Source organism: Pongo pygmaeus, chromosome 15 (genome assembly GCF_028885625.2).
Source record: "Pongo pygmaeus isolate AG05252 chromosome 15, NHGRI_mPonPyg2-v2.0_pri, whole genome shotgun sequence".
Taxonomy (NCBI): domain Eukaryota; kingdom Metazoa; phylum Chordata; class Mammalia; order Primates; family Hominidae; genus Pongo; species Pongo pygmaeus.
Window position 1 is genome coordinate 56,718,772 of NC_072388.2, and position 23,944 is coordinate 56,742,715.

The window sequence follows — 23,944 nt, forward strand, 5'->3', positions numbered from 1 at the left end:
TGGTAGCCCACCTTTTCCATGGTGAAGACCACAGATGTGGAAATACAACACTGAATTAGTCACATTAGTAGCCACATAAGCATAGAACCAAATGGCAGACAGAAATGCTCTGAGAGCTTACCTACCCTCATCTCATTCTTGAATTCTTCTTCATTTTTTCTCGGCAAAATCAAATAGTACACAAAAAGAATATCTCTTAATCATAAACATGTATGACTCTGTCGGACTCAATCACACTATTTAAGACAGCAAGCGTACATTAAGACTAAGAGTCAATTTAATGTATTATTTCTAGTGCATTTTTTTCCTCGCCAAGAATAAGAATAAAACAGAAGGTGAGAAATAATAAAACTGGGAGACTGAAGTACATAATGCAAAATACGTACAAATCTACATATAATCCTAATATGCTGAGAGAGCTTCTTAATGAAAATGATTTCATTCTGAGTTACTGCTAGTTTGATGCAAATGCAGTATGTACCATGGCCCACAAGCCTATTGTTTCAAGTAGGTAGAGTGTATCTTGAGAAGTTATTCTTTGTTAAGGTTTATATCTCAAAGTCAAGCATGCCTTGGTGGCAACAATCATTATTCTCAATGCAGGTAATTCAAACCAAGGAAAAGACACTGTGGAAAACTACAAAATATTTACTCTGCCTAATGTAGCAACTCCTACTGAAAAACATATATGCTGCATATTTATGAGTTGTAGCCCACGGTTGTGGAAAATTCACTACAGAATAAAACCAAATACTGCATGATACGTCTAAAATACAACATGCCATTTCTGCTCAGTACAAGAAAAATCTACTACCCAGCACCCAGCAGACACTAGGACTAATGGCCTGATAGCAGCAACGTGGCAGGTTGTTCTTTTTTTTTTTTTTCTGCTCCAAAATAAAAATTAGAATAGTAGCATCGTTGAATATCCCAATTAAAACCGAGTCCAATTCAAAATTCATCTTCAGAGCTGTCGGCTAAGAGCATTACTCGATCTTGCATGCTGTTGAATTCTCTCTGCTAGAGAAAGAAAAGAGAAAAGCATTAAACTCTTTCTGCCACAGAGCAAAGCTGAGAAACAGGCCCACTTTAAAAGACATGCTAACAAACGAAGCCGAGGCAGGAGCTACAGCAGCTAATCCAGACCACTGGGCACGTCAATACCGCCCAAGCATCATTAAACCCCATGTGCTTTATTAAGTAAATTAGATAAGCAAAGAATGTTCTGAAACTGATTAGGTTTTGCTATTGTTGGTTCCATACCTTTCTTTTATGCCTTTTGAAGCCATTTCTCCTTCGGCGATTCATAACCTTAATGCTGTAGAGGGCTCCCAGGATGAACAAGGCTCCAGCTATCCCAACCCCTACAGGCACCAGCATCCCAGACATGTAACCAGCCTGCATAGAAAAGGAAACACACATTAGGATGCTAAACAGAGCACGCCGCCCTGGGTTTCTCATTTCTGCTGGATGGCAGCAGGTTTTTAGATACTTTGAATTCTCCTGTCTGCTTTGTTATAAGATAAAACTAAACCTAAAATACAGTAACTTTTTAGGGAGAAGGCAACAGAGAGAGAGATAGGCCTATTTTGGGGATATTTCAAATACATAGAAGTATTGAAATAAATCAACCAGAACTAGTGGCACCTCCAGCCACTAGCTTATGCACATTTGTCAACCTCAGGTTCTGATGACAGAAATATAATTTGTATTAAAGATGGATGAAGTAAGCCTCTGAGAATGCCAGGACTACTAAAATGCTATAAATTGGAAATATCAGCCAGAGTCAAGCTTAAAGGAGGTCAAAGTGTCCTCTGGAATAGTGTGTTTGCTGGTGGGTAAAAGGAGGGCCTTGACAGTGGTGATCCTCTCTTCTCCCTCTCTGTCTGTCTTAGCTGCATTACAGTAAGAAAAGAAAGACGAAAATGCTTGTGAGTAAAAGGGGAGGGCTTCCAAAAACAAGGAAAAAAAGGGCCTGCAAAGGCAAGGGGAGGAATGTTAGATGTTGGAGCAAAGGCAGAAAAGACAAGGACAAGGGGACAGTGTGCACAGAAAATGGATGGAGTGATTTCTATGAATGGAATCACCTTCCCAATAGACAAGACAAAGTTGGAGGTTGGGAGGGAATTCTGAATGTCCCAGCCCCAAAGAAAGGAAGTGGCAGAGAAGTACACAAAGATCACTGCCAACAACACGATACCTCCAAAAGATCCTAGAAGTGTCAAATTCATCGATGTCTCCAGTATCTCCAAGGTGTCACTATGGATACTTTTATCCTCAGAGACCAGGATGATCCCTGGACTTGAGTAAGTACCTCAGGACCTACCTAAGCTCAGGGCAAGGCCATTGTACTCAGAGTGATCCCTACACCTTGGCCAATAAGACTCCTATGGGCTAACAGGGTATGTACTAACCTATAGCCCTTTCACGGGGGAACACAGGTAATGGTTTGCCTCCCAAGAAGCCCTTCCTAGAAGTCTACCCATGCAAAATACATAAACAATTTAAATTGTTCATGTCTATTCATTTATATGACTATTTTTTAAATTTCTAATACAGCACAAATTGTTTTAGTATTTTTCAAAGTGAGCCAAAAACGGAGCAGGATAGAGGATAAAAGTTTTCTTGAAAGTGCTGAAGTATGCAGGCTGTGATGTTTTCCCAACATTTCTAGCAGGACATCCAAGGAATACATCAGACTTTATGAAACAGCAGCACTTTCCTCTTGTGCTCAGCCAGCTCCCTCACTGTTTCTGCCTCCCAGAGTCTTAACTTAGGGCAAAATATGGAAATTTTTCCATTACTTTGAGAACAATAGCACTGTTCCTCAGCATACTAAGTATTTTTCCCGAAGAAACAAAGCCTAGACATTTTTCAATAAATTAATATGCCTTCTTCTCACTCATAGGTGGGAACTGAACAATGAGAACATTTGGACACAGGAAGGGGAACATCACACACCGGGACCTGTCGTGGGGTGAGGGGAGGGGGTAGGGATAGCATTAGGAGATATACCTAATGTAAACGATAAGTTAACGGGTGCAGCACACCAACATAGCACATGTATACATATGTAACAAACCTGCACATTGTGCACATGTACCCTAGAACTTAAAGTATAATAAAAATTAATTAATTAATTAATTTGCTTTGTAGAAGCCCAAACTTTTTCTAAAGTTCTTCCAAATCTACTTAAGGCTTACTTAAAAACTCTGTAATTTTCCATGTGGGAAAATACTGAACAACAGCAAAGTGTTGGTGCTCACACAAGAACTGTGAATTATTTTTAATTACCATTCCCAGTGTACGGAAACACACACATGTTGAAATATGATAAACTTTAAGCCCAGATGATTAGGCTTTTCATGTACAGTAACATTTGAACTTTTGGAAGGTCAACTTGATCAGCCTCTGTGCATGTCTCTTCATACTCTAACTTAATCCCACACCAACAACATCGGTATTCTCAAATATGTCACCATTTCCGCATTTCTTATTGACACACTTAAGCCTTTTACTTATGGAGCTTTATTTTTTCAAATTTATATATATATTTGTAAATTGACATATAAAACTGTACGTACTCATCATGTACATGATGTTTTAAAGTATACTTTCATTGTGGAATGGTTACATTTAGCTAGAGCTCTAAATTAAGTAGATTTCACAAAATTTCAGTTACATCTCTCTTTTTTGTCTCCTCTATTTTTTTTTCTTTTTTGGTGGCATCTGCCTTGCTTTGAAATTACAAGTAAATTACAAGATGGGAGCAAAGCAACGTACCATCTTAAGATATAATTTAACTATTCTTCTTTCAAAACTGACTAAGGGAAAATAAGTTCTTCTGTTAGAATTGCTCATGACTTGATTTCTTCAGCAATGAAAATAAATAAGACAACATGCACACAGTTTTAAGTTACAAATTCTGCCTAGTACTTTTTCTCTGTTCCAAATTATTGCATATACACGTTCCCCGAGATGTGACACCCTGAGAAAGACACACTTGCACCAATCTATTATTCCAACCAGGAATGCATACCTGAATCTAATCATGAGGAAATATCCAACAAACTTAAAGTATATTCTGTTTTTTAAAAAGACTGTGTTCTTTAAAAATGTTAATGTCATAAAAGATAAAAGATGGCTACAAAAATGTTCCAGATTAAAGGAAATTAAAGAAACATGACAACTAAATGTGTTACATAATCCTAGAGTGGATTCTGTGAGACAGGAGAAAAAATGCTCTTATAAAGGATATTTTGGGTTTGTTGAAAAAACTGAAATATGAATGCCAGATTCCATAAAAGTATTATATTGATATTGAATATACTCCAGCTAATAACTGCACAGAGATCTGCTTAAAATATATCCTCATTCTTAGGAAATATACACTGAAGTATATAAGGGCAAACAGGCCACAACACATGCAACTTATCCTCAAATGGTTCAGGAAAAAAGAGAAGAATGTGACAGCAAACAATAAAGCACATGGGGTAAAATGCAAACAACAGGCACATCCAGGTAAAGGTGTAGGAATGTTCTTTGCACCATTCTTACTCTTGTATCTCATCTGTAAATTTTAAATTATTTCCAAATAAAGTTTTAAATTTTAAACTAAATTATAAGTCAAATATTGCTAAATATACCTGTTTTTGCTTGGCTTTGAAGTTTTGTTTGTTTGAGGTCAACAAGAAAGGTATCCTTCCTTCTTAGGATAACATATTTGTTCAGAACATCTGTCATCTAGAAAGCCATAGGCAACCAAATGATATGGTGTACTGCCTAAAGTCTGCAGAATTGAGACAGCATCCTTATGATTTCTGTGCAATGGTTGTTCTCAAACTCCAGCATGCATCAGGATCACCTGCAAGACTTGCTAAAATGCAGATTGTTGGGCCCCATTCCCAGAGTTCCTGGGAGGTAGGTCTATGGTGGAGTCTGAGAATTTGCACATCCAACAAGCTCCAGGTGATGCTGATGCTGCTAGTCCAGACCATACATTGAGAATTGCTGCTATGAAGTATAGACTGGGCCATTCATTTTCTGGATGGTTTCCTAAAGCTAGAAGAAATAGATTGGTTTTATTGATATAACAACAGGTCTGGTCTTTATTACACAATTAAAATTGTTATGCATCTTCAGTTTTGAAAATCAATTTAGATGCTGAAAAGATATACTAATGGGTAGCCAAGTTAAAACTTGCCTAACAAGGATCACCAACTTGGATGAGCCAAGAAGACAGTTAATGATGGAATTAATACAGGAAGTGTCCTTCAATATCCATTCTTTTCTTCTTCTATAGCAAAAGAGCTTCCAATTTGGGACTGGGCACAAAATAAAGATGACTTCTTGCCTGCTGGGAAGCTGGGTACAACCATGTGGTAAGTTTCACCAAAAAGATGATATGTCAGTGGCATAAGAAAATTTCAAGATACATTCAATAAAAGGGGAGCAGAGCCTTTATTCTTCCCCTTTAAGAATGGCAGTGCTTTTATCCTCCCTTTTAAAAAGAAAAGGGTGTCATTAGCCTCCCCCTTTTTCCTCCTTCCTCTGGCTAGAATATGCACATAGCTAAGTCAGAAGTGCCATCCAGGATCATGAGGTGACCTTGGGAATGAAGGTCACAAATGGTGGAGCATCAGATAGAAGAAGCTTAGGCCCCTCTCACTGTGTAACTCCCCACTAACCTGTGACTATCTCCAGACTTAAAAACAAGACACAATAGGGGCCGGGCACAGTGGCTCATGCCTGTAATCCCAGCACTTTGGGAGGCCGAGGCGAGCAGGTCAGATAAGGCCAGGAGTTCAAGACCACCCTGGCCAACATGGTAAAACCTCGTCTCTACTAAAAATACAAAAATTAACTGGGCATAGTGGTGCATGTCTGTAATCCCAGCTACTCAGGAGGCTGAGGCATGAGAATCGCTTGAACCCGGGAGGCAGAGGTTGCAGTGAGCCAAGATCATGCCACTGCACTCCAGCCTGGGTGACAGAGTGAGACTCTGCCAAATAAAAAAAAGAGAGAGAGAGAGAGATAACAAACTTCTATCTTGGCTAAGCCATTGTCATTGGGGGTGGGGGCGGATTGTCTGTCATTCACAGCTGATCTTAATCTTAATATAGAAACACTAAACTACAACAACAAGAGGAATAATTCAGAACTTTTGAAAACACCACCCTTTCTAGAATCCAGATAACCAACAGAGACTCAATACTGGAACAATTAAATGAAGCTAACCTGACAGAGTGTCCTGGCTTGCCTGAAGAGCCAGGTTAGGCATGTAGTTTAGTTTTTAGTTCTAAGGGATTCTGTGACTTTCATCAAAGAGACAACAGTTTTGTACTCAAATAGTTTCTGAAGATAATGACTAACAAGACTTTAATAGATGATGGATGGATGGATGGATGGACAAACAGAGAGTGAGGAAGACATATGTGTATATATATATGTGTGTGTAAGATCTATGTACATGTATCTTCTCAAACTCCAGCATGTATCAGGATCACCTGCAAGACTTGTTAAACGAAGATATATGTACACATGTGTGTATATACATATAAAATATACATATCAAATTAGCATGTAATCGTTCAAGCATGGAAGAAGGCAGGGAACATGGGGAAGATTTAAAGAGTCCCTTCAAGAGTCAAAAGATGAAGATATAGGCACACATGACAGTCACTATTGGAATCCAAAATTTTCTTCTTACAATTTTTTTAATTAAAATATACTGAAAAAAATACTACAGAAGAAAGTGATGAGAAAGCTGAAAAAACTTCAAAATAAGCCAGAAAACTAGGGGTCACATACAAAATTATTTCTCTTGATAAAATGGAGCAAGAAAAAGGTACCAAGATTTTGAGAAGTACTGATTGTCTCATGGATCTTTGCATATATTAAAATCCACAAATTGTATACATTAAAAAAAAAAGATTTTGAGACAAGACAAGAATAAAGGGTTCATAGGAATAAAAAAAATGGCCTTTCTCTAAAGCTGTACAGATTTTTTTAGGGAATGGTAAAGCTATATATACATGCAGATAAGAAATTTAACAATATCAAATTTCAAAACCGTTTACATGCCAAAATTTATTTTCTTACGCTTTTTTTTTTTTTTTTTTGGTCCCTTTCTTAAATAACTCAGGATACTTTCTATGGAAACAAGGATATATGAATTCCTAGGTTAACATAACAAATCCTGTTTAATTTTCATTGCATCATATTTTTCCCTGAAAAATAACAAGAAACACTACCAATGTAAATATATCCAGTTCTAAACTTTTGAGCTTTTCTTCCCCCCAAGTTTTTCTCAGTCCATCTGATCACAGCCCACCTCTCTTCACAATTGGATCCATTACAAATACCAAAATGGCATCCATTGACCTCAACAGGCTTAAAATTTTTCAATGTCAATTTTAATTTATATGAACACAAAATAGTCTCATTCTCAAAAACTATCTGTGCTAAATTTTACTGAGAAGCAGAAATAGTAAGGAGAATTAATACAATTATATAAATTTATTTGCAATTGAATGTTGTATTCTTTAATATTAAGCTGTAGCAAAATAATATTAATAATTCAAATATGAGGGAAATTGACTGCAGGTAATAAAAAAGATATGGAATGCCATCAATAGAAATATATTGAGACTGATGAATTGAAGGTAACTCAATATCTGACCACTGAAAAGATTTCCATTTAGCTGAAATCCCAGTGAAATTTGAGCTGGGCTGTAACAATGGGATCTGACACTGGCTACAACAAGGAATTCAGGACTCCATCAATACCTTTATGAGTAATTCAGTTTAAAATTACCAAGTAACCAAAAGTGAAAACTTGGAGAGGATTGAAAATCAAAAGAAAATGAACAATATCAACCTGGAAGTTAACATTGTCAATCACTATGTAGATGGCAGAATTAATGCAAAAAAAGAAAATCTTTATCTATAGTTGGCCATTCCAGACAGGTCAGCTAATCAATACCTAGTAAGTGGCAGCACGGTGATAAACTGCATACCTAGAGAGTCTCATATTAGAAAAAAAAAAAAAGCCAGATGGAATGGGATGACAATCCGGAAATTCCCGAAAAGAAACTTCACCTTGATATGTCAACGATATTATTCTGTGGAGCATATCAAACAAGGTAAATTCTTATACTTTTATAAGAGTGAATGGTACTGCAAAGAATAAGGTGTCTCCTGTGTTCTAAAAGAAGGGATTTAAAGGGAAAGCCTTCTTTTTTGCAGGGTACTGTAAGTGGCCCTGAATCTTTAGATAGATTACCAGAATCAGAATAATAAACTAAAGCTCCACTACTCTGAAGATCTTTTGCTTAATAAAGCTATATGCCCCTAAAAATAATCCAATTGAAGAAAATACTTTTCTTACCTTGTCTTTTAATTTTTCCATCCAGCTTCTCACTAGGAAAAAATAAGATAATAAAATGTAAATAACCATCTTTTACTTATAATTCATGGTATGAAGTTAATTTGACAAATTAAAGAGTTTTTTGTATTAAATACAGTAAAAGGATTAACAATATAACATAATGACAATATGGCCTTATTTTTATTTCTACTTATTTAGAAATGCAATGGACAGCACAAACATCCCTCATATTATTATTACATAAATGGAGAATATTTTTGTTTGCTAAATGTTTTTTCTATTATTATTGAAAGATTAGTGGGGAGGTGTGGGCAAAGTGAAAATCACCTTTAAAATATCAAGTTCATTTATTCTCTGACACTTTTTCTTTGGCTTTATTTCTCATCTTTCTCAGTTTGTAAGCTCAGTGGGAATGCTGCACTTGAATCAATATCAGACGGCAGAGATTAAGGGAGGAAGGGAAAATAAGCAAGCCCAGGTTGCCAAGAGCTGGCTCCAAAGAGAAGCATTTGCAATCATATTTGAAGAAGCAAGGATTGGATGAAAGGCAAGAACAAGAAGTATTTCAGAAAGACATATAACTTGTGAACTACCATTCTATAGCAATACAACCACCATGAAAAATAAAAGCAATCACCAAGTAATATTCACAAAGCCAACTGAAAAAGGCTGATCAACTATGAAATTTTATGTAGACCATAGTTACAGCCATTTGGGAATACATAAATAAGCCAAGAGTAGAAGGAAGCATCAATTTCATTTTTGAAATATGTGTTAGAATGGCCATGTTAAGGTTGGTTTGAGTTTGTTGGTGGTTTTTTACCCTTAATTACCTTTCAAAGTCATAATAATGTTTCAACATTGAATGAAGATTTACTTTTAAAAGCATCAGAAAGGAGGAAAAAAAGACAAATATATTCTCATTTTACCTTTATTATCAAACAAAAGAAATAAGTGTAAAAAAAACTTTTAAGATTTCCTGAAATTTTCTCTGCTTTTCAGAAGCTTCAACAGATAGGAAGGAAGGAAACAGAGCAGAAAACTTTTATTATGAAGAGTCAGATAGTTAATATCTCAGGTTTTGCAGAGTGTATAGTCTCTGTCACAACTACTCAACTCTGATCTTATGTAACACAAAAGTGGCCGTAGACAATATATAAATAAATAGGTTCAGCTACGCTCCAATAAACTTTATTTATGGATATTAAAATTTGAATTTCATGTAATCTTCAAATGTCATAAATATTTTTCTTTTGATTTTTTTCAATGCTATTAAAATGTAAAAAGCATTCTTTGCTCAGGAGCCATACAAAAGCAGGCAGCAGGCTACATATGGGCCATGGACTACAGTTTGCTGGCCCCTCGCATAGATATACTTTAACCAAGAAGTCGGTGCCTCCATTTACAATCTGACTCTAGTATAACATATCTGAAAATACTGATGATGGCTAGCATGCACACAGCTCCACCCTTTACAAAGCATGCCACATGCATTGCATCACTTGAACAGCAAACGAATGACAAACATGAGAGTCAGGTCAGATTATGCTCAGGGAAAAGATGAGGAAACTGGGGCTCAAGAGAAGCTAAGAGACTTGCTCATGGTTAACCAGAGAGTAAGGTGTCATTGAGGCCGAACACGGTGGCTCACACCTGTAATCCCAGCACTTGGAGAGGCAGAGGCAGGTGAAGTTCAAGACCAGCCTGGCCAACATGGTGAAACTCCGTCTCTACTAAAAATACAAAAAAATTAGCAAGGCCTGGTGGCAGACACCTGTAATCGCAGCTACTCAGGAGACTGAGGTAGGAGAATCACTTGAACCCAGAAGGCAGAGGTTGCAGTGAGCCAAGGTCACACCACTGCACTCCAGCCTGGGCAACAGAGCAAGACTCCATCTCAAAAAAAAAAAAAAAAAAAAAGAAAGTCATTGGAACTCAAACCTGATTTTAAAACCCAGGAGTAAGCCTTTCGAACTACCAATTTCTTTTGGTGATACTACCACTCTTCTGCTCCTTCAAGTTGAAAATGTGAAGCTACCTTTGGCCCTTCTACCTCCCTCAGGTCCTGGCTTTAATCTCTCATGTAGAGCCCTTGTCAAGACCTCTCTCTTGTTCTTCCCTCCTAGCTCCCTCTGTCTCAAAGGGATTCAGACAAAGATGGTCGTGATCAATCAGGATAAGTACAGGGTCATGGGGAGGTCAAAAGAAGAAAGTCTAGGAGCCTCAAGAATAAGGCCAGGGGTTAGTGATTCTAGGAGTGGTTCCATGGAGAAGTAAGATCCACCACTGATTCACTGAGTGAATTTGGAGAAACTCTGGACCCACAGCTTCCTTATATAGAGAGATGGCAATATCTGTCTTGCAAGATTGTTGTGAAGATTAGAAATAACAAATGCAAAGTGTTTAGTACAGAAATCTAGGGCAGGAGGGGAAGAAAGGTAAGTAAAATATGAGTATTTTGTAAATACGTCTCACTTAAGCCCATGACACATATTTAAATAGAAGCAAGATAATGTTTCCAATTTGTTCATTCAACAAATATTTATTACGTACATTGTGTTTGATCAGGCATTATGCTTTAAAGTGGGTCAGCAGAAGTTATAAGACCTAATTCCAGTGAGAAAGGGGTTAGGCCACCAAGTCTATAAGAAGTGGATGACAAGCAGCAATGTAGGGACTGAAAGAGTGAAGAACAGAGGAGGAAAGCCAGTTGCGAGAGTGCAAGGCAGAACCCACCAACCTTTGAAGCAAGATGCTTGCAATCAGTGACTCAGTTGGGTATTATACAATAAATAGGGCAAATCAAAAGAGAGGTGGAGGCAGGAATGTTAATATGAGCACCTAGTGGAGGAGGCAAGATGGTGCAGGATAGGGATAGCCTGGAGAAGAGGAAAAGGAGGCAAAGACCAACCCAGGGTCCAAGGCACTGATAGGCTTGTGTACTGTAGGAAACTCATCGCCAAGAGAAGCATTTTAACTTAGGCCTTATCAAGCCAGGCTTCACTGGTAAACTGTCCACATCTTAGGTTCTTAGAGTAAATTTCACAGAGTCCTACTTTGGATGATTATCTAACGAAGAAATTCTTCACTGAAGGCAAGAAGGCACATCAGTGCAAGATGTTTACATGTGCACAGATATCTGAAGGAGCATGTTCCATTGATCTAGTTCAGTAATTCATAACACAGAGTGGGAAAGCCAGGCAAAATATTCTTGGCTGGAGAGAGAGGATAGTGAGTAAGTATTCTGGTGGGCATAGGTCTAAAAAGGTTGAGGAAACACTATTCTTAGACTGTGAGCCTGATGACGTTTCCCCATCTAAGAATATGAGACCCCAGAGCGCCATGCCTTGTGCCTCTCAGGTATCCGCCAGGGTCCCCTGCACAGTATTGAACACTCAGGTGCTTAATAAGTATTTTTCCTTCTTTCAGAAAATATTTATTTAAGTGAGTTCACAGTCTTTGAATAAGCATGATTCTCATTCATGAGGATCCTATAAACAGTTTTTGGTAAAACATTCAAGTCGCAATAAATATACATTTTATGCAATGAACATTTTAAAACTTAAGGAGTAGAAAATGATAAGAGAATGTAATGCAAGAAGAAAGAAAATTATAAAGAAATATTTTTAGTTAAAAAAAAAAAGATGATGGCCAGACACACTGGCACATGCTTGTAATCCCAGCACTTTGGGAGGCCAAGGCAGGCAGATTGCTTGAGACCAGTCTAGACAACATAGCGAGACTCCCGTCTCTACAAAAAAATAAAATAGAATTTAAATTTAAATTTTAAAAAATTTAAAGATGATTATTTATAAACAGGAAAACTGACAGCTGCAATTTTTAAAAAATAGACAAACATCACAGTAAAGAAGTATGAATGGATACAGCTTTTCAAAGGTACAGAGGTGGAGGGGAGATTTGCAATCCATATCAAAAGCTTTATTAAGGTTAAAATGTTTTATACGAAGCTCCAGTTATAGAAGACATGTATCTTAAAGGATTAACCATGAATATGCACAAAAATTTTGTTTAAATCATGTTCACAAAATATTTATAATAAAAAGGAGCATGTAAACAATATTAATATCCAACAAAACAGGATTGGTTTAAACACTCAAGGGAAAACAAAACCTTAGGTTATGTCTACAGAGTATTATATGAAAATAAAATTATTTTTAAAATACTTAATGGCAAGATGTTGTTCAACTTATACATTGCAAAGGAAAAAAACAGTGTAGTATAATGTGAGCCTGAGTTTGTAGATAAAAAATATTATGTGTAAAATTTGAACAATGCACATCAAAATGTTAACTGAATTAATCAATTCAGTTGATTAATTGGTAGAATTACGGGTGATTTTTCTTTTATTCTCTGTATTTTTAGGATTTAGCAAATCACAATTTCTCACTACTTTTAAATTAAGAAAAAAACACATTTTACAACAAAACCCCCAAAATTCCATAAACCTTTGCAAATTAAAGATAGTAGATTGCTGATAGTGAACACAAGAAGTTAGAGCCTTTCCACTTGGCTCACAGTTCAGCCCACAGCTACAGATTCACTCTAATCCCTCTGTTTTGTTATCTTCCTTGAAATTTTATTTAATGCAAATCCAAGAGCACAGTGCTATAATAAGGCCTCTGGTCTCCTTCTAGTAGAGAGAAAGGTACACAGAAAAGAAAGTAGGCATGAATAAAGGTCATATATAACAAGCCCACAGCTAATATTATACTCAATGGTGAAAAGTTGAGGGCTTTTCCTCTAAGATCAGGAACAAGACAAGGATGCTCACTCTTGTCACTTATATTCAACTTAGCAGTGGAAGTCCTGGCCAGAGCAATTAGGTAGGAGAACAAATAAAAGCCATCCAAATTAAAAAGGAAGAACTTTGGCTGGGCACAGTGGCTCACACCTGTAATCCTAGCACTTCAGGAGGCTGAGGCGGGTGGCTCACTTGAGCCCAGGAGTTCAAGACCAGCCTGGGCAACACAGCAAAACCTTGTCTCTACAAAAACTACAAAAATTAGCTGGGCGTGGTGGCACATCTGTAGTCTCAGCTACTCAGGAGGCTGAGGTGAGAGGATTGCTTGAGCCCAGGAGATTGAGGCTGCGGTGAGCTGTGTTCATGCCACTGCACTCCAGCCTTGGCAACAGACCAAGACCCTGTCTCAAAATAATAAAAGGAAGAACTTAAATTGTCGCTGTTTGCAGATGACATAATCTTATTTATATAAAAATACAAAACTAAAAACTCCACCAAAAAAATGGTTAGAAGTTATAAACAAATTCAGTAAATTTGCAGGATACAAAATCAACATGCACAAATCAAGCATTTCTATATCCTACCAACAAATTATCTAAAACAGAAATCAAGAAAACAATTCTATTCACAATAGCTACAAAAAAAATACTTAGGCATAAATTTAATCAAGGAGGTGAAAGACTTGTTCACTAAAATCTATAAAACATTGATGAAAGAGATTGAAGAAGACACAAATAAATGGAAATACCCCATGTTCACAGACTAGATTAATATTGTTTAAATGTCCATATAATCTAAAACCATCTACATATTCAATGCAATCTCTACCAAAATCCCAATGACATTTTTCACAGAAATAGAGAAAAATGATCTTAAAATTTGTATGGAACCACAAAAGACCACAAAATGGCCAAAGCAATCTTCAACAACAACAACAACAACAAAAAACAAAGCTGGAGGCATCAAAGTACCTAACTTCAAAATATATTACATAACCAAGACAGCATGGCATTGGCATAAAAACAGATACATAGACCAATGAAACAGACTCGAGAGCCCAGAAATAAATTAACGCATTTACCATCAACTGATTTTCAACAAAGGTGCTGAGAACACACAATGGGGAAAGGACAGTCTCTTTAACAAGTTGTTTTGTGAAAACTGGATATCCACATGCAAAAGAATAAACTTAGAGCCTCATCTCACACCATATACAAAAATCAACTCAAAATGAATTAAAACTTAAATATAAGACCTGAAATTATAAACCTACTAGACGATAATAAAAGGGAAAAGCTTTATGACATTGGACATGGCAATGATTTTTTTGCTATCACTCCAAAAGCACAGGAAACAAAAACAAAAATAGACAACTGGGATTTTATCAAACTAAAAAGCTTCCATATAGCCAAGGAGACAACCAACAGAGTGAAAAGACAAGCTATAGAATGGGAGAAAATATTTGCAAACTATATATCTGATAAGGGGTTAATACCCAAAATATATAATGAACTCATATAACTGAATAGCAAGAAAACAAATATGGGGGAAGGACTGAATAGACATTTCTCAAAAAAAAGACATACAAATGGTCAAAAAGTACATGAAAAACGTTCAACTTCACTAATTATCTTTGTTTATCTTCACTTCACTAATATTTGCTTATCAGTGATAAGCAAATTAAATGTACAATGAGATATGAATTCACACCTATTAGAAAGGCTATTATCAAAAAGACAAAAGATAACAAGGTTTGGCAAGGATGTAAAAAAAGGAAATCCCTGTTCACTGTTGGTGGCAATGTAAGTTGGTACAGCCATTACGGAAAACAGTTTGGAGGTTCCTCAAAAAATTAAAATAGAACTATCATGTGACCCTGCAATCCCACTACTGGGTACATATTCAAAGGAAAATAAATCAGTATGTTGAAGAGATATCTGCACTCATGTTCACTGCAGCACTATTCACAATACTCAAGATATAGAATCACTTTTACACTGTTGGTGGGACTGTAAACTAGTTCAACCCTTGTGGAAGTCAGTGTGGTGATTCCTCAGGGATCTAGAACTAGAAATACCATTTGACCCAGCCATCCCATTACTGGGTATATACCCAAAGGACTATAAATCATGCTGCTATAAAGACACATGCACACGTATGTTTATTGCGGCACTATTCACAATAGCAAAGACTTGGAACTAACCCAAATGTCCAACAATGATAGACTGGATTAAGAAAATGTGGCACATATACACCATGGAATACTATGCAGCCATAAAAAATGATGAGTTCATGTCCTTTGTAGGGACATGGATGAAACTGGAAATCATCATTCTCAGTAAACTATCACAAGGACGAAAAACCAAACACCGCATGTTCTCACTCATAGGTGGGAATTGAACAATGAGAACACATGGACACAGGAAGGGGAATATCACACTCTGGGGACAGTTGTGGGGTGGGGGGGAGCGGGGAGGGATAGCATTAGGAGATATACCTAATGCTAAATGATGAGTTAATGGGTGCAGCACACCAGCATGGCACATGTATACGTATGTAACTAACCTGCATATTGTGTACATGTAACCTAAAACTTAAAGTATAATAAAAAAAAAAGATTGAAAAAAAAAAAGATATAAAATCAACTTAAGTGCCAGTCAACACATGAATAAAGAAAATGTGGTACTGTATATAAACACACTGGAATATTATTCAGCCATAAAAAAAGAATAAAATCTTATCATTTGCAGCAACATGGATGAGCCTGGAGGACATTATGTAAGTAAAATAAGCTAGGCACAGAAAGACAAATATCGCACGATCTCATTTATATGTAGAATCTGAAAAAGTATAACTCACAGAAGCAGAGAAGGGTGGTTACCAGGTGTAGGAGGGGGTCATGTTGGAGAGATATTAGTCAAAGGATATAGGTACGAGGAATAAGTTCAAGAGATCTATTGTACAACACATAACTATTGTTAATCGCAATGTATTGTATTCTTGAAAATTGCTGAAAGAGTAGATTTTAAGTGTTCTTACCACAAAAATGCTAAGTATGTGAGGTAAGACTAAGTATGTTATTAGCTTGATTTAGCCTTTCAACAATGTATACATATTTCAAAACATTATGTTGTTTTGAATTTCAATAGTCATGTTGATAAATATATATGATTTTTATTTGTCAATTAAAATCTAATTTTTTTATAAAAAAAGTAGTCATGGGTTATTAAAAATAGATCCTTTCTCATGCTCACCAGCACCCTCTTGTGTATATGAGTCCCAGGTGTAGCAACTTGCCACTCTCCTAGTTTTTCTGCCTAACGAAAAAGGTGTGAAGATCAAAGATGCAGCTGCAGATAAAATAACATTTCCACCATCCTGGCCAATAAGGTGAAACCCCGTCTCTACTAAAAATACAAAAATTAGCCGAGTATGGTGGCATGTGCCTGTAGTTCCAGCTACTCAGGACACCGAGGCAGGAGAATTGCTTGAACCCAGGAGATGGAGGTTGCAGTGAGCCAAGATCACGCCATTGTACTCCAGCCTGGGTGACAGAGTGAGACTCTGTCTCAAAAAAATAATAATAAAATATAATTTAAAAAAATAAAATAACATTTCCATGCATCCTACCAATGGATGTGTTTTAATGGGCTGTGGCTGAAACGTATCCCAAACTGTTTATTTAGAGGAGTATGTTTAATTTTCATTTATTTCCAGTAACAAAGTTTTATGGACTATATTTATCCCAGATATATGCATAAATTCCCTTTTACTAAAGGGGAAGGGATGGGAGCCAGAAGAGATCCAGGATTTGTCTGAAATAATAATAAAGATTTGTTGAACACCTCACAAAAATTTTGCGAGGTAGATAGTATTATCCACTATTTTACAGATAAAGAAAATGAAGCTCAAGTAGTGCTCAGAGTCACACAGCTAAAGAGCAGCTGATCTGGAATCGGAACTCAGACCTTTATGGCTCTAAAGCCTGTTCGGTACACCCATGGGTCACTCTGGGGAGGGGTGAGGGCAGGTGGGCCAAGGAGACCTTATCACAGCCCACGGGGCTTTCCTGAGTTCTGGAGATGGGAGATACTCAAGCTGGGAGGCGGCATGTATTAGCTCACCTGGTATTCTGACTCCTTTACCTTCTCCTCTCTGTTCCCTCTCTCTGACAAATGTGCTTCTCTTTCTGCCTCTATATGTGTCTCCCTCTGTCTCTGTCTCTCATGGTGTCTCTGCATATCACATTGTGATTTCTGTCTGTCTGTCCTTTCTCTCCCTCCCCTTGTCTCTTTCTCTCTGACTCTGTGTCTGGATGTCTGCCTGGTTCTGTTGCTCTATTATCTTTCTCTCCCTGTCTCTCTCTTCCTGTCTGTGGTGTGTGTGGGGTGAGGGGACTCTCTTTGTATATGTCTTTCTCATTCAGAGAAAATAAACTGGATCTCTTAGTTCCATGTTCGCCAAGGACTTTTCCAACTCAGTCCTGTGTGCCAGGGTAGCAACATCCTTAGCTCTCCATTGGGCAACAGCCAACTGAGTGGCAGAAATCTTAGGGTGAACCTTAAAACTCAGAAGGAGCAATGCTGAAGAGAGAGAGAATGATTTATTATAAGGCGTTGGCTCATGTGATAATGAAAACTGAGACTTTCCAAGATCTACTGCCTGTAAACTGGAGATCTAGGAGAGCCACTGGTTTAGTTCCAGCCCAAGTCCAAAGGCCTGAGAACCAGGAGAGTTGATGTACTCCAAAAGCCTGCAAGCTCAAAACCCAGGAAGAGCTGGTGTTTCACACCCGAAGGCAGAGGGGAAAAAAACAATGTCTCAGTTTTCAGGCTGTCAGGCAGGAGGAATTGCCCCTTTTCATAGGGCAGTTGGACTTATTGTTCCATTTAGGCCTTCAATGGATTGGATGAAGCCCATCCACGTTAGGAGGGTATTTACCCAGTCTACAGATTCAAATGCGATACGGTTTGGCTGTGTCCTCACCCAAGTTTCATCTTGAATCGTAACTGCCACTATCCTCGCATGGCTTGGGAGGGACTTGGTGGGAGATAATTAAATCATGGGGGGGTTTTCCCATGCTGTTCTCATGATAGTGATTAAGTCTCACAAGATCTGTTGGTTTTATAAAGGGCCATTCCCCTGCACATGCTCTCTTGCCTGCTGCCATGTAGGATGTGCCTTTGCTCCTCCTTAGCCTTCTGCCATGATTGTGAGGCCTCCCCAGCCATATGGAATTGAGTCCATTAAACCTCTTTTTCTTTATAAGTTGCACTGTCTCGGGTATTTCTTCATGGCAGTATAAAAATGGACTAATACAAAATGTTAATCTCATCCAGAAACACCCTCACAAACACAACCAATATAGTGTTTGATCAAATGCCTGGGCACCCATGGTCCAGTCAAGTTGACACATAAAATTATCCATCACAGAGTGAGACTGGAGGTCAAGATCATAATCCTGGTTCCCCAACATTTAAAGACCAGCCAGAGGAGAAAGGGCCAGGAGAAAAGACAGGTAGGGAATGGTCAGAGAGGCTCAGAAACCTGGACTGTTCATGTGAAACAACCCAGAAGAGCTCGTTCCAAGCATTTATGAGGACATTTTCACATTTCATTGATCAAACAAAACCTTTTTTCAGGTTAGCCTTTGGTGGGTTGGCCAGAAACACAGAGAAGTTATCACCCTAGGAGCCATCTGCAACCAAGGAGGGCTGCAAGTATATTAATACACTGGTATAGTATAGTAGTTTCCTAAAGCTACTATAACAATACCACAAACATAATGGAATAAAGCAACACACATTTGTTATCTTATATTTCTGGAGGCAGAAAGGCCAAAAATCAGACTCATAGCCTAAAGTCAAGGTGTCAACAGGGTTAGTTCCTTCTAGAGGCTCTAGGACAGAATCTTTTCCTTGCCTTTTCCAGCTTCTAGAATCCACATGCAATCCTTGGCTCATGGCCTATTCCTCCATCTTCAAAGTCAACAGCATAACATCTTCAACTCTCTCTCTCTCTCTGTCCCCACCGCCACTCTCCAAGCTCTGCCTCCCACTGTCATATTTTCTTCTCTGACTCTAACCCTCCTAATTCTCTCTCAGAAAGACCGTTGTGACAATCTCCCCATCTCCAGGTCCTTAAGTCAATCACAACTGCTAAGTAGCTCTCGCCATGTAAGGTAACATATCCCCATGTTCCAGGGATTAAGAGGTAGACATCTTTTGGGGAAGCCACTATTCTGCCTCATTACATCAGGTAAATCCCCCAGTTTTCCTCATTTCTGACATGTGTTCTACACAGCTTCCCAGAGAATCCCCAGCAGCAAGGAGCTCCAGCAATAATCCATTCATTAGCATCTCCTCTATTGATTGGCTTTCCACCCTCCCCACCTCACTTCCTCACTCCCTCTCCACACTTCCATACTTCCTGGGATCACCTCCCAAATAAACTCCTTATACCCAATCCTGTCACAGGGTCTACTTTTAGGGAGAGCTCAAACTAAGACACTAATCTAATTCAGTCACCATACAGGCAAGCTGGCCCTTTGCCATACCAATTTCATTCATTTCGTACATTAAAACCAACCACAGACATACCTTGGAGATATGCTGCAATAAGATATGTCACACAAATTTTTTGGTTTCCCAGTGTCTGTAAAAGTTATATTTGCACTATAGTATAGTCTAGTAAGTGTGAGATTGCATTATGTCTAAATAAACACATCCATACTTTAACTAAAAATACTTTATTACCAAAAAATGCTAATGATCATCTGAGCCTTGACAGACTATTTTTGCCGGATGCAGGGTCTTCCTCAATGCTGATGGCTGCTGACTAATCAGGTGGTGGTTGCTGAAGGCAGGGGTAGCTGTGTCAATTTCTTAAAATAAAACAACAATGAAGTTTGCTGCATTGAATGAGTCTTCATTTTATGAAGGATTTCTCTATATATGCAATGCTGTTTGAGAGCATTTTACCCAGAATGGAAATTCTTTCAAAACTAGAATTAATCCTCTCAAACCCTGTCACTGCTTGGTGAGCTAAGTTCTTGTAATATTCTAAGTCCTTTGTTGTCATTTCAACACTGTTCACACCAGGAGTAAATTCTATCTCAAGAAACCACTTTCTTTGCTCATCCATAAGAAGCAAGTTTTCATCCATTCAAGTCTTATCTGAGACTGCAGCAATTCAGTCACATCTTCAGGCTCCATTTATAATTCTAATTCTCTTTCTATTCCTAACACATATGCAGTTACCTCCTCCAATGAAGTCTTGAACCCCTCAACGTCATCCATAAGGGTTAGAATCAACTTCCTCCAAACTCCTGTTAATGATGGCTTGTCCTCTTCCCATGAGTCAGGAATGTTCTGAATGGCATCTAGAAAGATGAATCCTTTCCAGAAGGTTTACAACTTACTTTGGTCAGATCCATCATGAATCATTATCTATGGCAGTTATAGCCTCATGAAATGTATTTCTTAAATAATAAGACATGATCCATGAACTGCAGAATGGACATTGTATTAGTAGGCATAAAAACAACATTAATCTCCTTGTACATCTCCATCAGAGTTCTTGGGTAACTAGGTACACTGTCAATGAGCAGTAGTAATAATTTGAAAGGAATCTTTTTTTCTGAGAGTAGGTCTCAACGGTGGGCTTAAAATATTCAGTAAAACATGCTGTAAACAGATGTGCTGTCATCCAGGCTTTGTTGTTCCATTTATAGAGCACAGGCAGAGTAGATTTAGCATAATTCTTAAGGGCCCTAGGATTTTAGGAATAGCCAATGAGCATTGACTTCAACTTAAAGTCACCAGTGGCATTAGCCCCTAACAAGAGAGTCAGCCTGTCTTTTGAAGCTTTGAAGCCAGGTACTGATTTCTCTCTTGCTATGAAAGTCCTATATAACATCTTCCAATATAAGATTGTTTCATCTACAATGAAAACCTGTGGTTTAGCGTACCCACCTTCATCAATGATCTTAGCTAGATCTTCCGCATAACTTGCTGCAGCTTCTACTTCCCTCTGTACTTTTATATTATGGAGGCAGCTTCTTTCCTTAAGCCTCATGAACCAACCTGTTCTAGCTTCCAACTTTTCTTCTGCAGCTTCCTCACTTCTCTCAGCCTTCATAGAATTTAAGAGAGTTAGGGTCTTCCTCTGGAATAGACTTCGGCTTAAGGGAATGTTGTGGCTGATTTGATCTTCTACACAGGCCACTATAATTCTCTCCACATCAGCAGTAAGGTTGTTCTATCTCTTATCATTTGTGTGTGCACTAGAGTAGCGTTATTAATTTTCTTCAAGAATTTTTCCTTTACATTCACAATTTGGCTAACTGATGCAAGAGGCCTAGCTTTTAGACTATCTTAACTTTCACATGCCTTCCCCACTAAGCTTAACATTTATAGCCTTTGATTTAAAGTGAGAGATGTGTATCTCTTTCTTTCACTTGAACACTTAGAGGCCGCTGTAGGGCTTTTAATTGCATTAATTTCAATATTGTTTTGTCTCAGGGAATAGGGAGGCCTGAAGAACAGGAGAGTGATTAGGGAATGGGCAGTCAGTAGAACAGTCAGAACACACACAACATTTATCAATTAAGGTCACCATCTCATATGGATGCTGTTGGTGGCACCCCAAAATTATTACAGTAGTAACATTAAAGACCACTGATCACAGATCACCATGATAGATATAATAATAATGAAAAAGCCTGAAATATCAAGAGAATTACCAAAATGTGACACAGAGACACACAGTGATCCCATGCTATAGGGAAAATTGCACCAACAGACTGGTTGAGTGCAGGTTGCCACAAACCCTCAATTTTTAAGAAATGCAATATCTGCAAAGTTCAATAAAGTGAAGGGCAATCAAATGAAATGAGCCTGCATTAAAATGCACAGAATGAGGCATATAAGGAAGGCAGGCAAAATGGCCAAGTTCAAGGTAGAAGCCATCTCTGTTTATCTAAATTAATTCTAACTGAAGAATTTCAGGCTACCTGAATTTATAAAACATAGCACTCCCATACAGCATTGTGTAAGATATACTTTTAGCTAGATTCCTTAGGTTCCCATTGAATTTTGAAAGAGTTATAAATATAGTCTCTTTAATAGAAAAATTTTCAATATCACATCTTTCAAGGTGGGAAACTTGATTGTTATCTTAATCAATGAAAAGAGAAATGTATGCTCCACCTAAATAAATATCAGAGCATAGTCCTTTGTTCAAAGCATGTGTAACTAAATCTCAATTACGGTATTTCTACAATGTCAAGAAATAAATGGAGACCAGCTCTTTTTCTTTCTTGTTATTTAACCATAAATGCTATTTCTAACCCAAGAAATGAAGCTTTTTTCCAACTTATATAACACATTTAAGAATAACAAAACTTACTAAGTTTTAAGTATTATCTGCATGTTTTTAAAGAATTTTGAGTTTTTCTAGCTACAGATTATTCTCTGATGATGCTAAATTTACCTGCTTCAAAATCACACAGAAACTCTGTCTATAATAATTTGCCCTTCACATAATTACAGAACAGCAAGATTCCAATAAATAGAATGACCCATTTCTTTGCATAGGGCTAAGTGAACATTAACCGTGTATCTAAGAAGCAATTAATTCTGAAAGCTCTGCACTGATATTTACAAAGAAGGGTGCAAAGAGCCCAGATACCCTAATCTCTACTTTCAAGTAATATTAAGAATGTCTTTAGTTAATTGCAAATTTAGGAATGATACTAGATACCTAGTGGGAAGATGCAAAGAGAACGTCCTGCAATCAACTGTACATCCTGCCAGGGTTATTTATTAGTGTTAATAATACTGATAAACTATAAACCATATTATCACAACTTTTGTAATGAGAAGCCTGTCATGAACTTCAACCATAGGGAAATATATGATACATAAATGAGGAAGAAAGTATCCCTCAATGTGTCTTCCTTTTTCTTCCCAAAAAGGAAAGCAATAATATACAACATTGCTTCCCATTATTCACCACGGGAGAAAAAAAAAGTATTTGCCTCCCCCTATGCTTGATCGTGAAGCGGAAAAAAAAATCACTGCTCTTTACCTAAGCAATCTTGAAGTTTCTGCTGAGCACCAAGGTTTCTGATCTATGATTTTACCACCCAGCAGCATCAAGTGCATGCTCAGGGGACCTGAAATTCTCATTCTCATGAGATCTCTTCTCACATTTGCACTACCTGATCTTCAATCCATTGGTGAAAAAGAAAATAGTTTGGCCTTCATACTTTATTTTTAACAGAAAGTTTACTGCTTTCTGAAGTTCAGTATCATCAAGCTTCCAGTGCAAAGTCAAGTTTGTGTGACTTGCTTACCAGATCTGCTGAATCAAAACTTTGCCATCTTGAGTTATAATCGAGGGTTTAGCAACCATAAAGCCCATCAGCTCTACCCTCGGTCCCTCCTCATTCTCAATTTTATGTAAGGTGATAAGCCACTTTAGCATCAAGACAAGGTCCCCAAGCATTCTTCTCCTTTATATAAATTTGGGGGCTTCCACTGATAAAAAGCCATGGCTTGAACATAGGGCCAAGGTAAATAGAAGACTGCCTACTGACCAAGTGGCTGTAGTCTCTTGTTTGCCATTGGCCCTTAGCTGGAGTTTCTGACATGATTCTACTTAATCATCAAGAAGCTCCCACCTCCCCAGTGCCTTGACTCAGCCAGCAGATGAAATCAATTAGAAGTGGAGTGCTAAATAAGTACTAAAGTGGTTTTCAAGGAAGCTTCAGGGTTTGTTTTCCAAAAGTT

General features: G+C 37.7%; 1 protein-coding gene across 6 annotated transcripts in view; it reads right to left on the reverse strand.

The window, feature by feature from the left end:
• Positions 1-259: 259 nt before the first annotated feature.
• The window catches only part of ARMH4 (armadillo like helical domain containing 4), a 151,181-nt gene continuing 127,496 nt past the window's right edge, over positions 260-23,944 (reverse strand). For 4 of the 6 annotated variants that reach the window (XM_054448103.2, XM_054448106.2, XM_054448107.1 and 1 more), the window contains 3 exons: positions 8,390-8,421; positions 1,264-1,398; positions 260-1,020 (listed from right to left, as the gene is read on the reverse strand). In XM_054448103.2, coding sequence (XP_054304078.1) covers positions 952-1,020; positions 1,264-1,398; positions 8,390-8,421 — 236 coding nt within the window. In that variant the 3' untranslated portion in view covers positions 260-951. The remainder of the gene's footprint in view (positions 1,021-1,263; positions 1,399-8,389; positions 8,422-23,944) is intronic. The other 2 variants (XM_054448105.2, XM_063651647.1) reach the window with 1 other exon arrangement.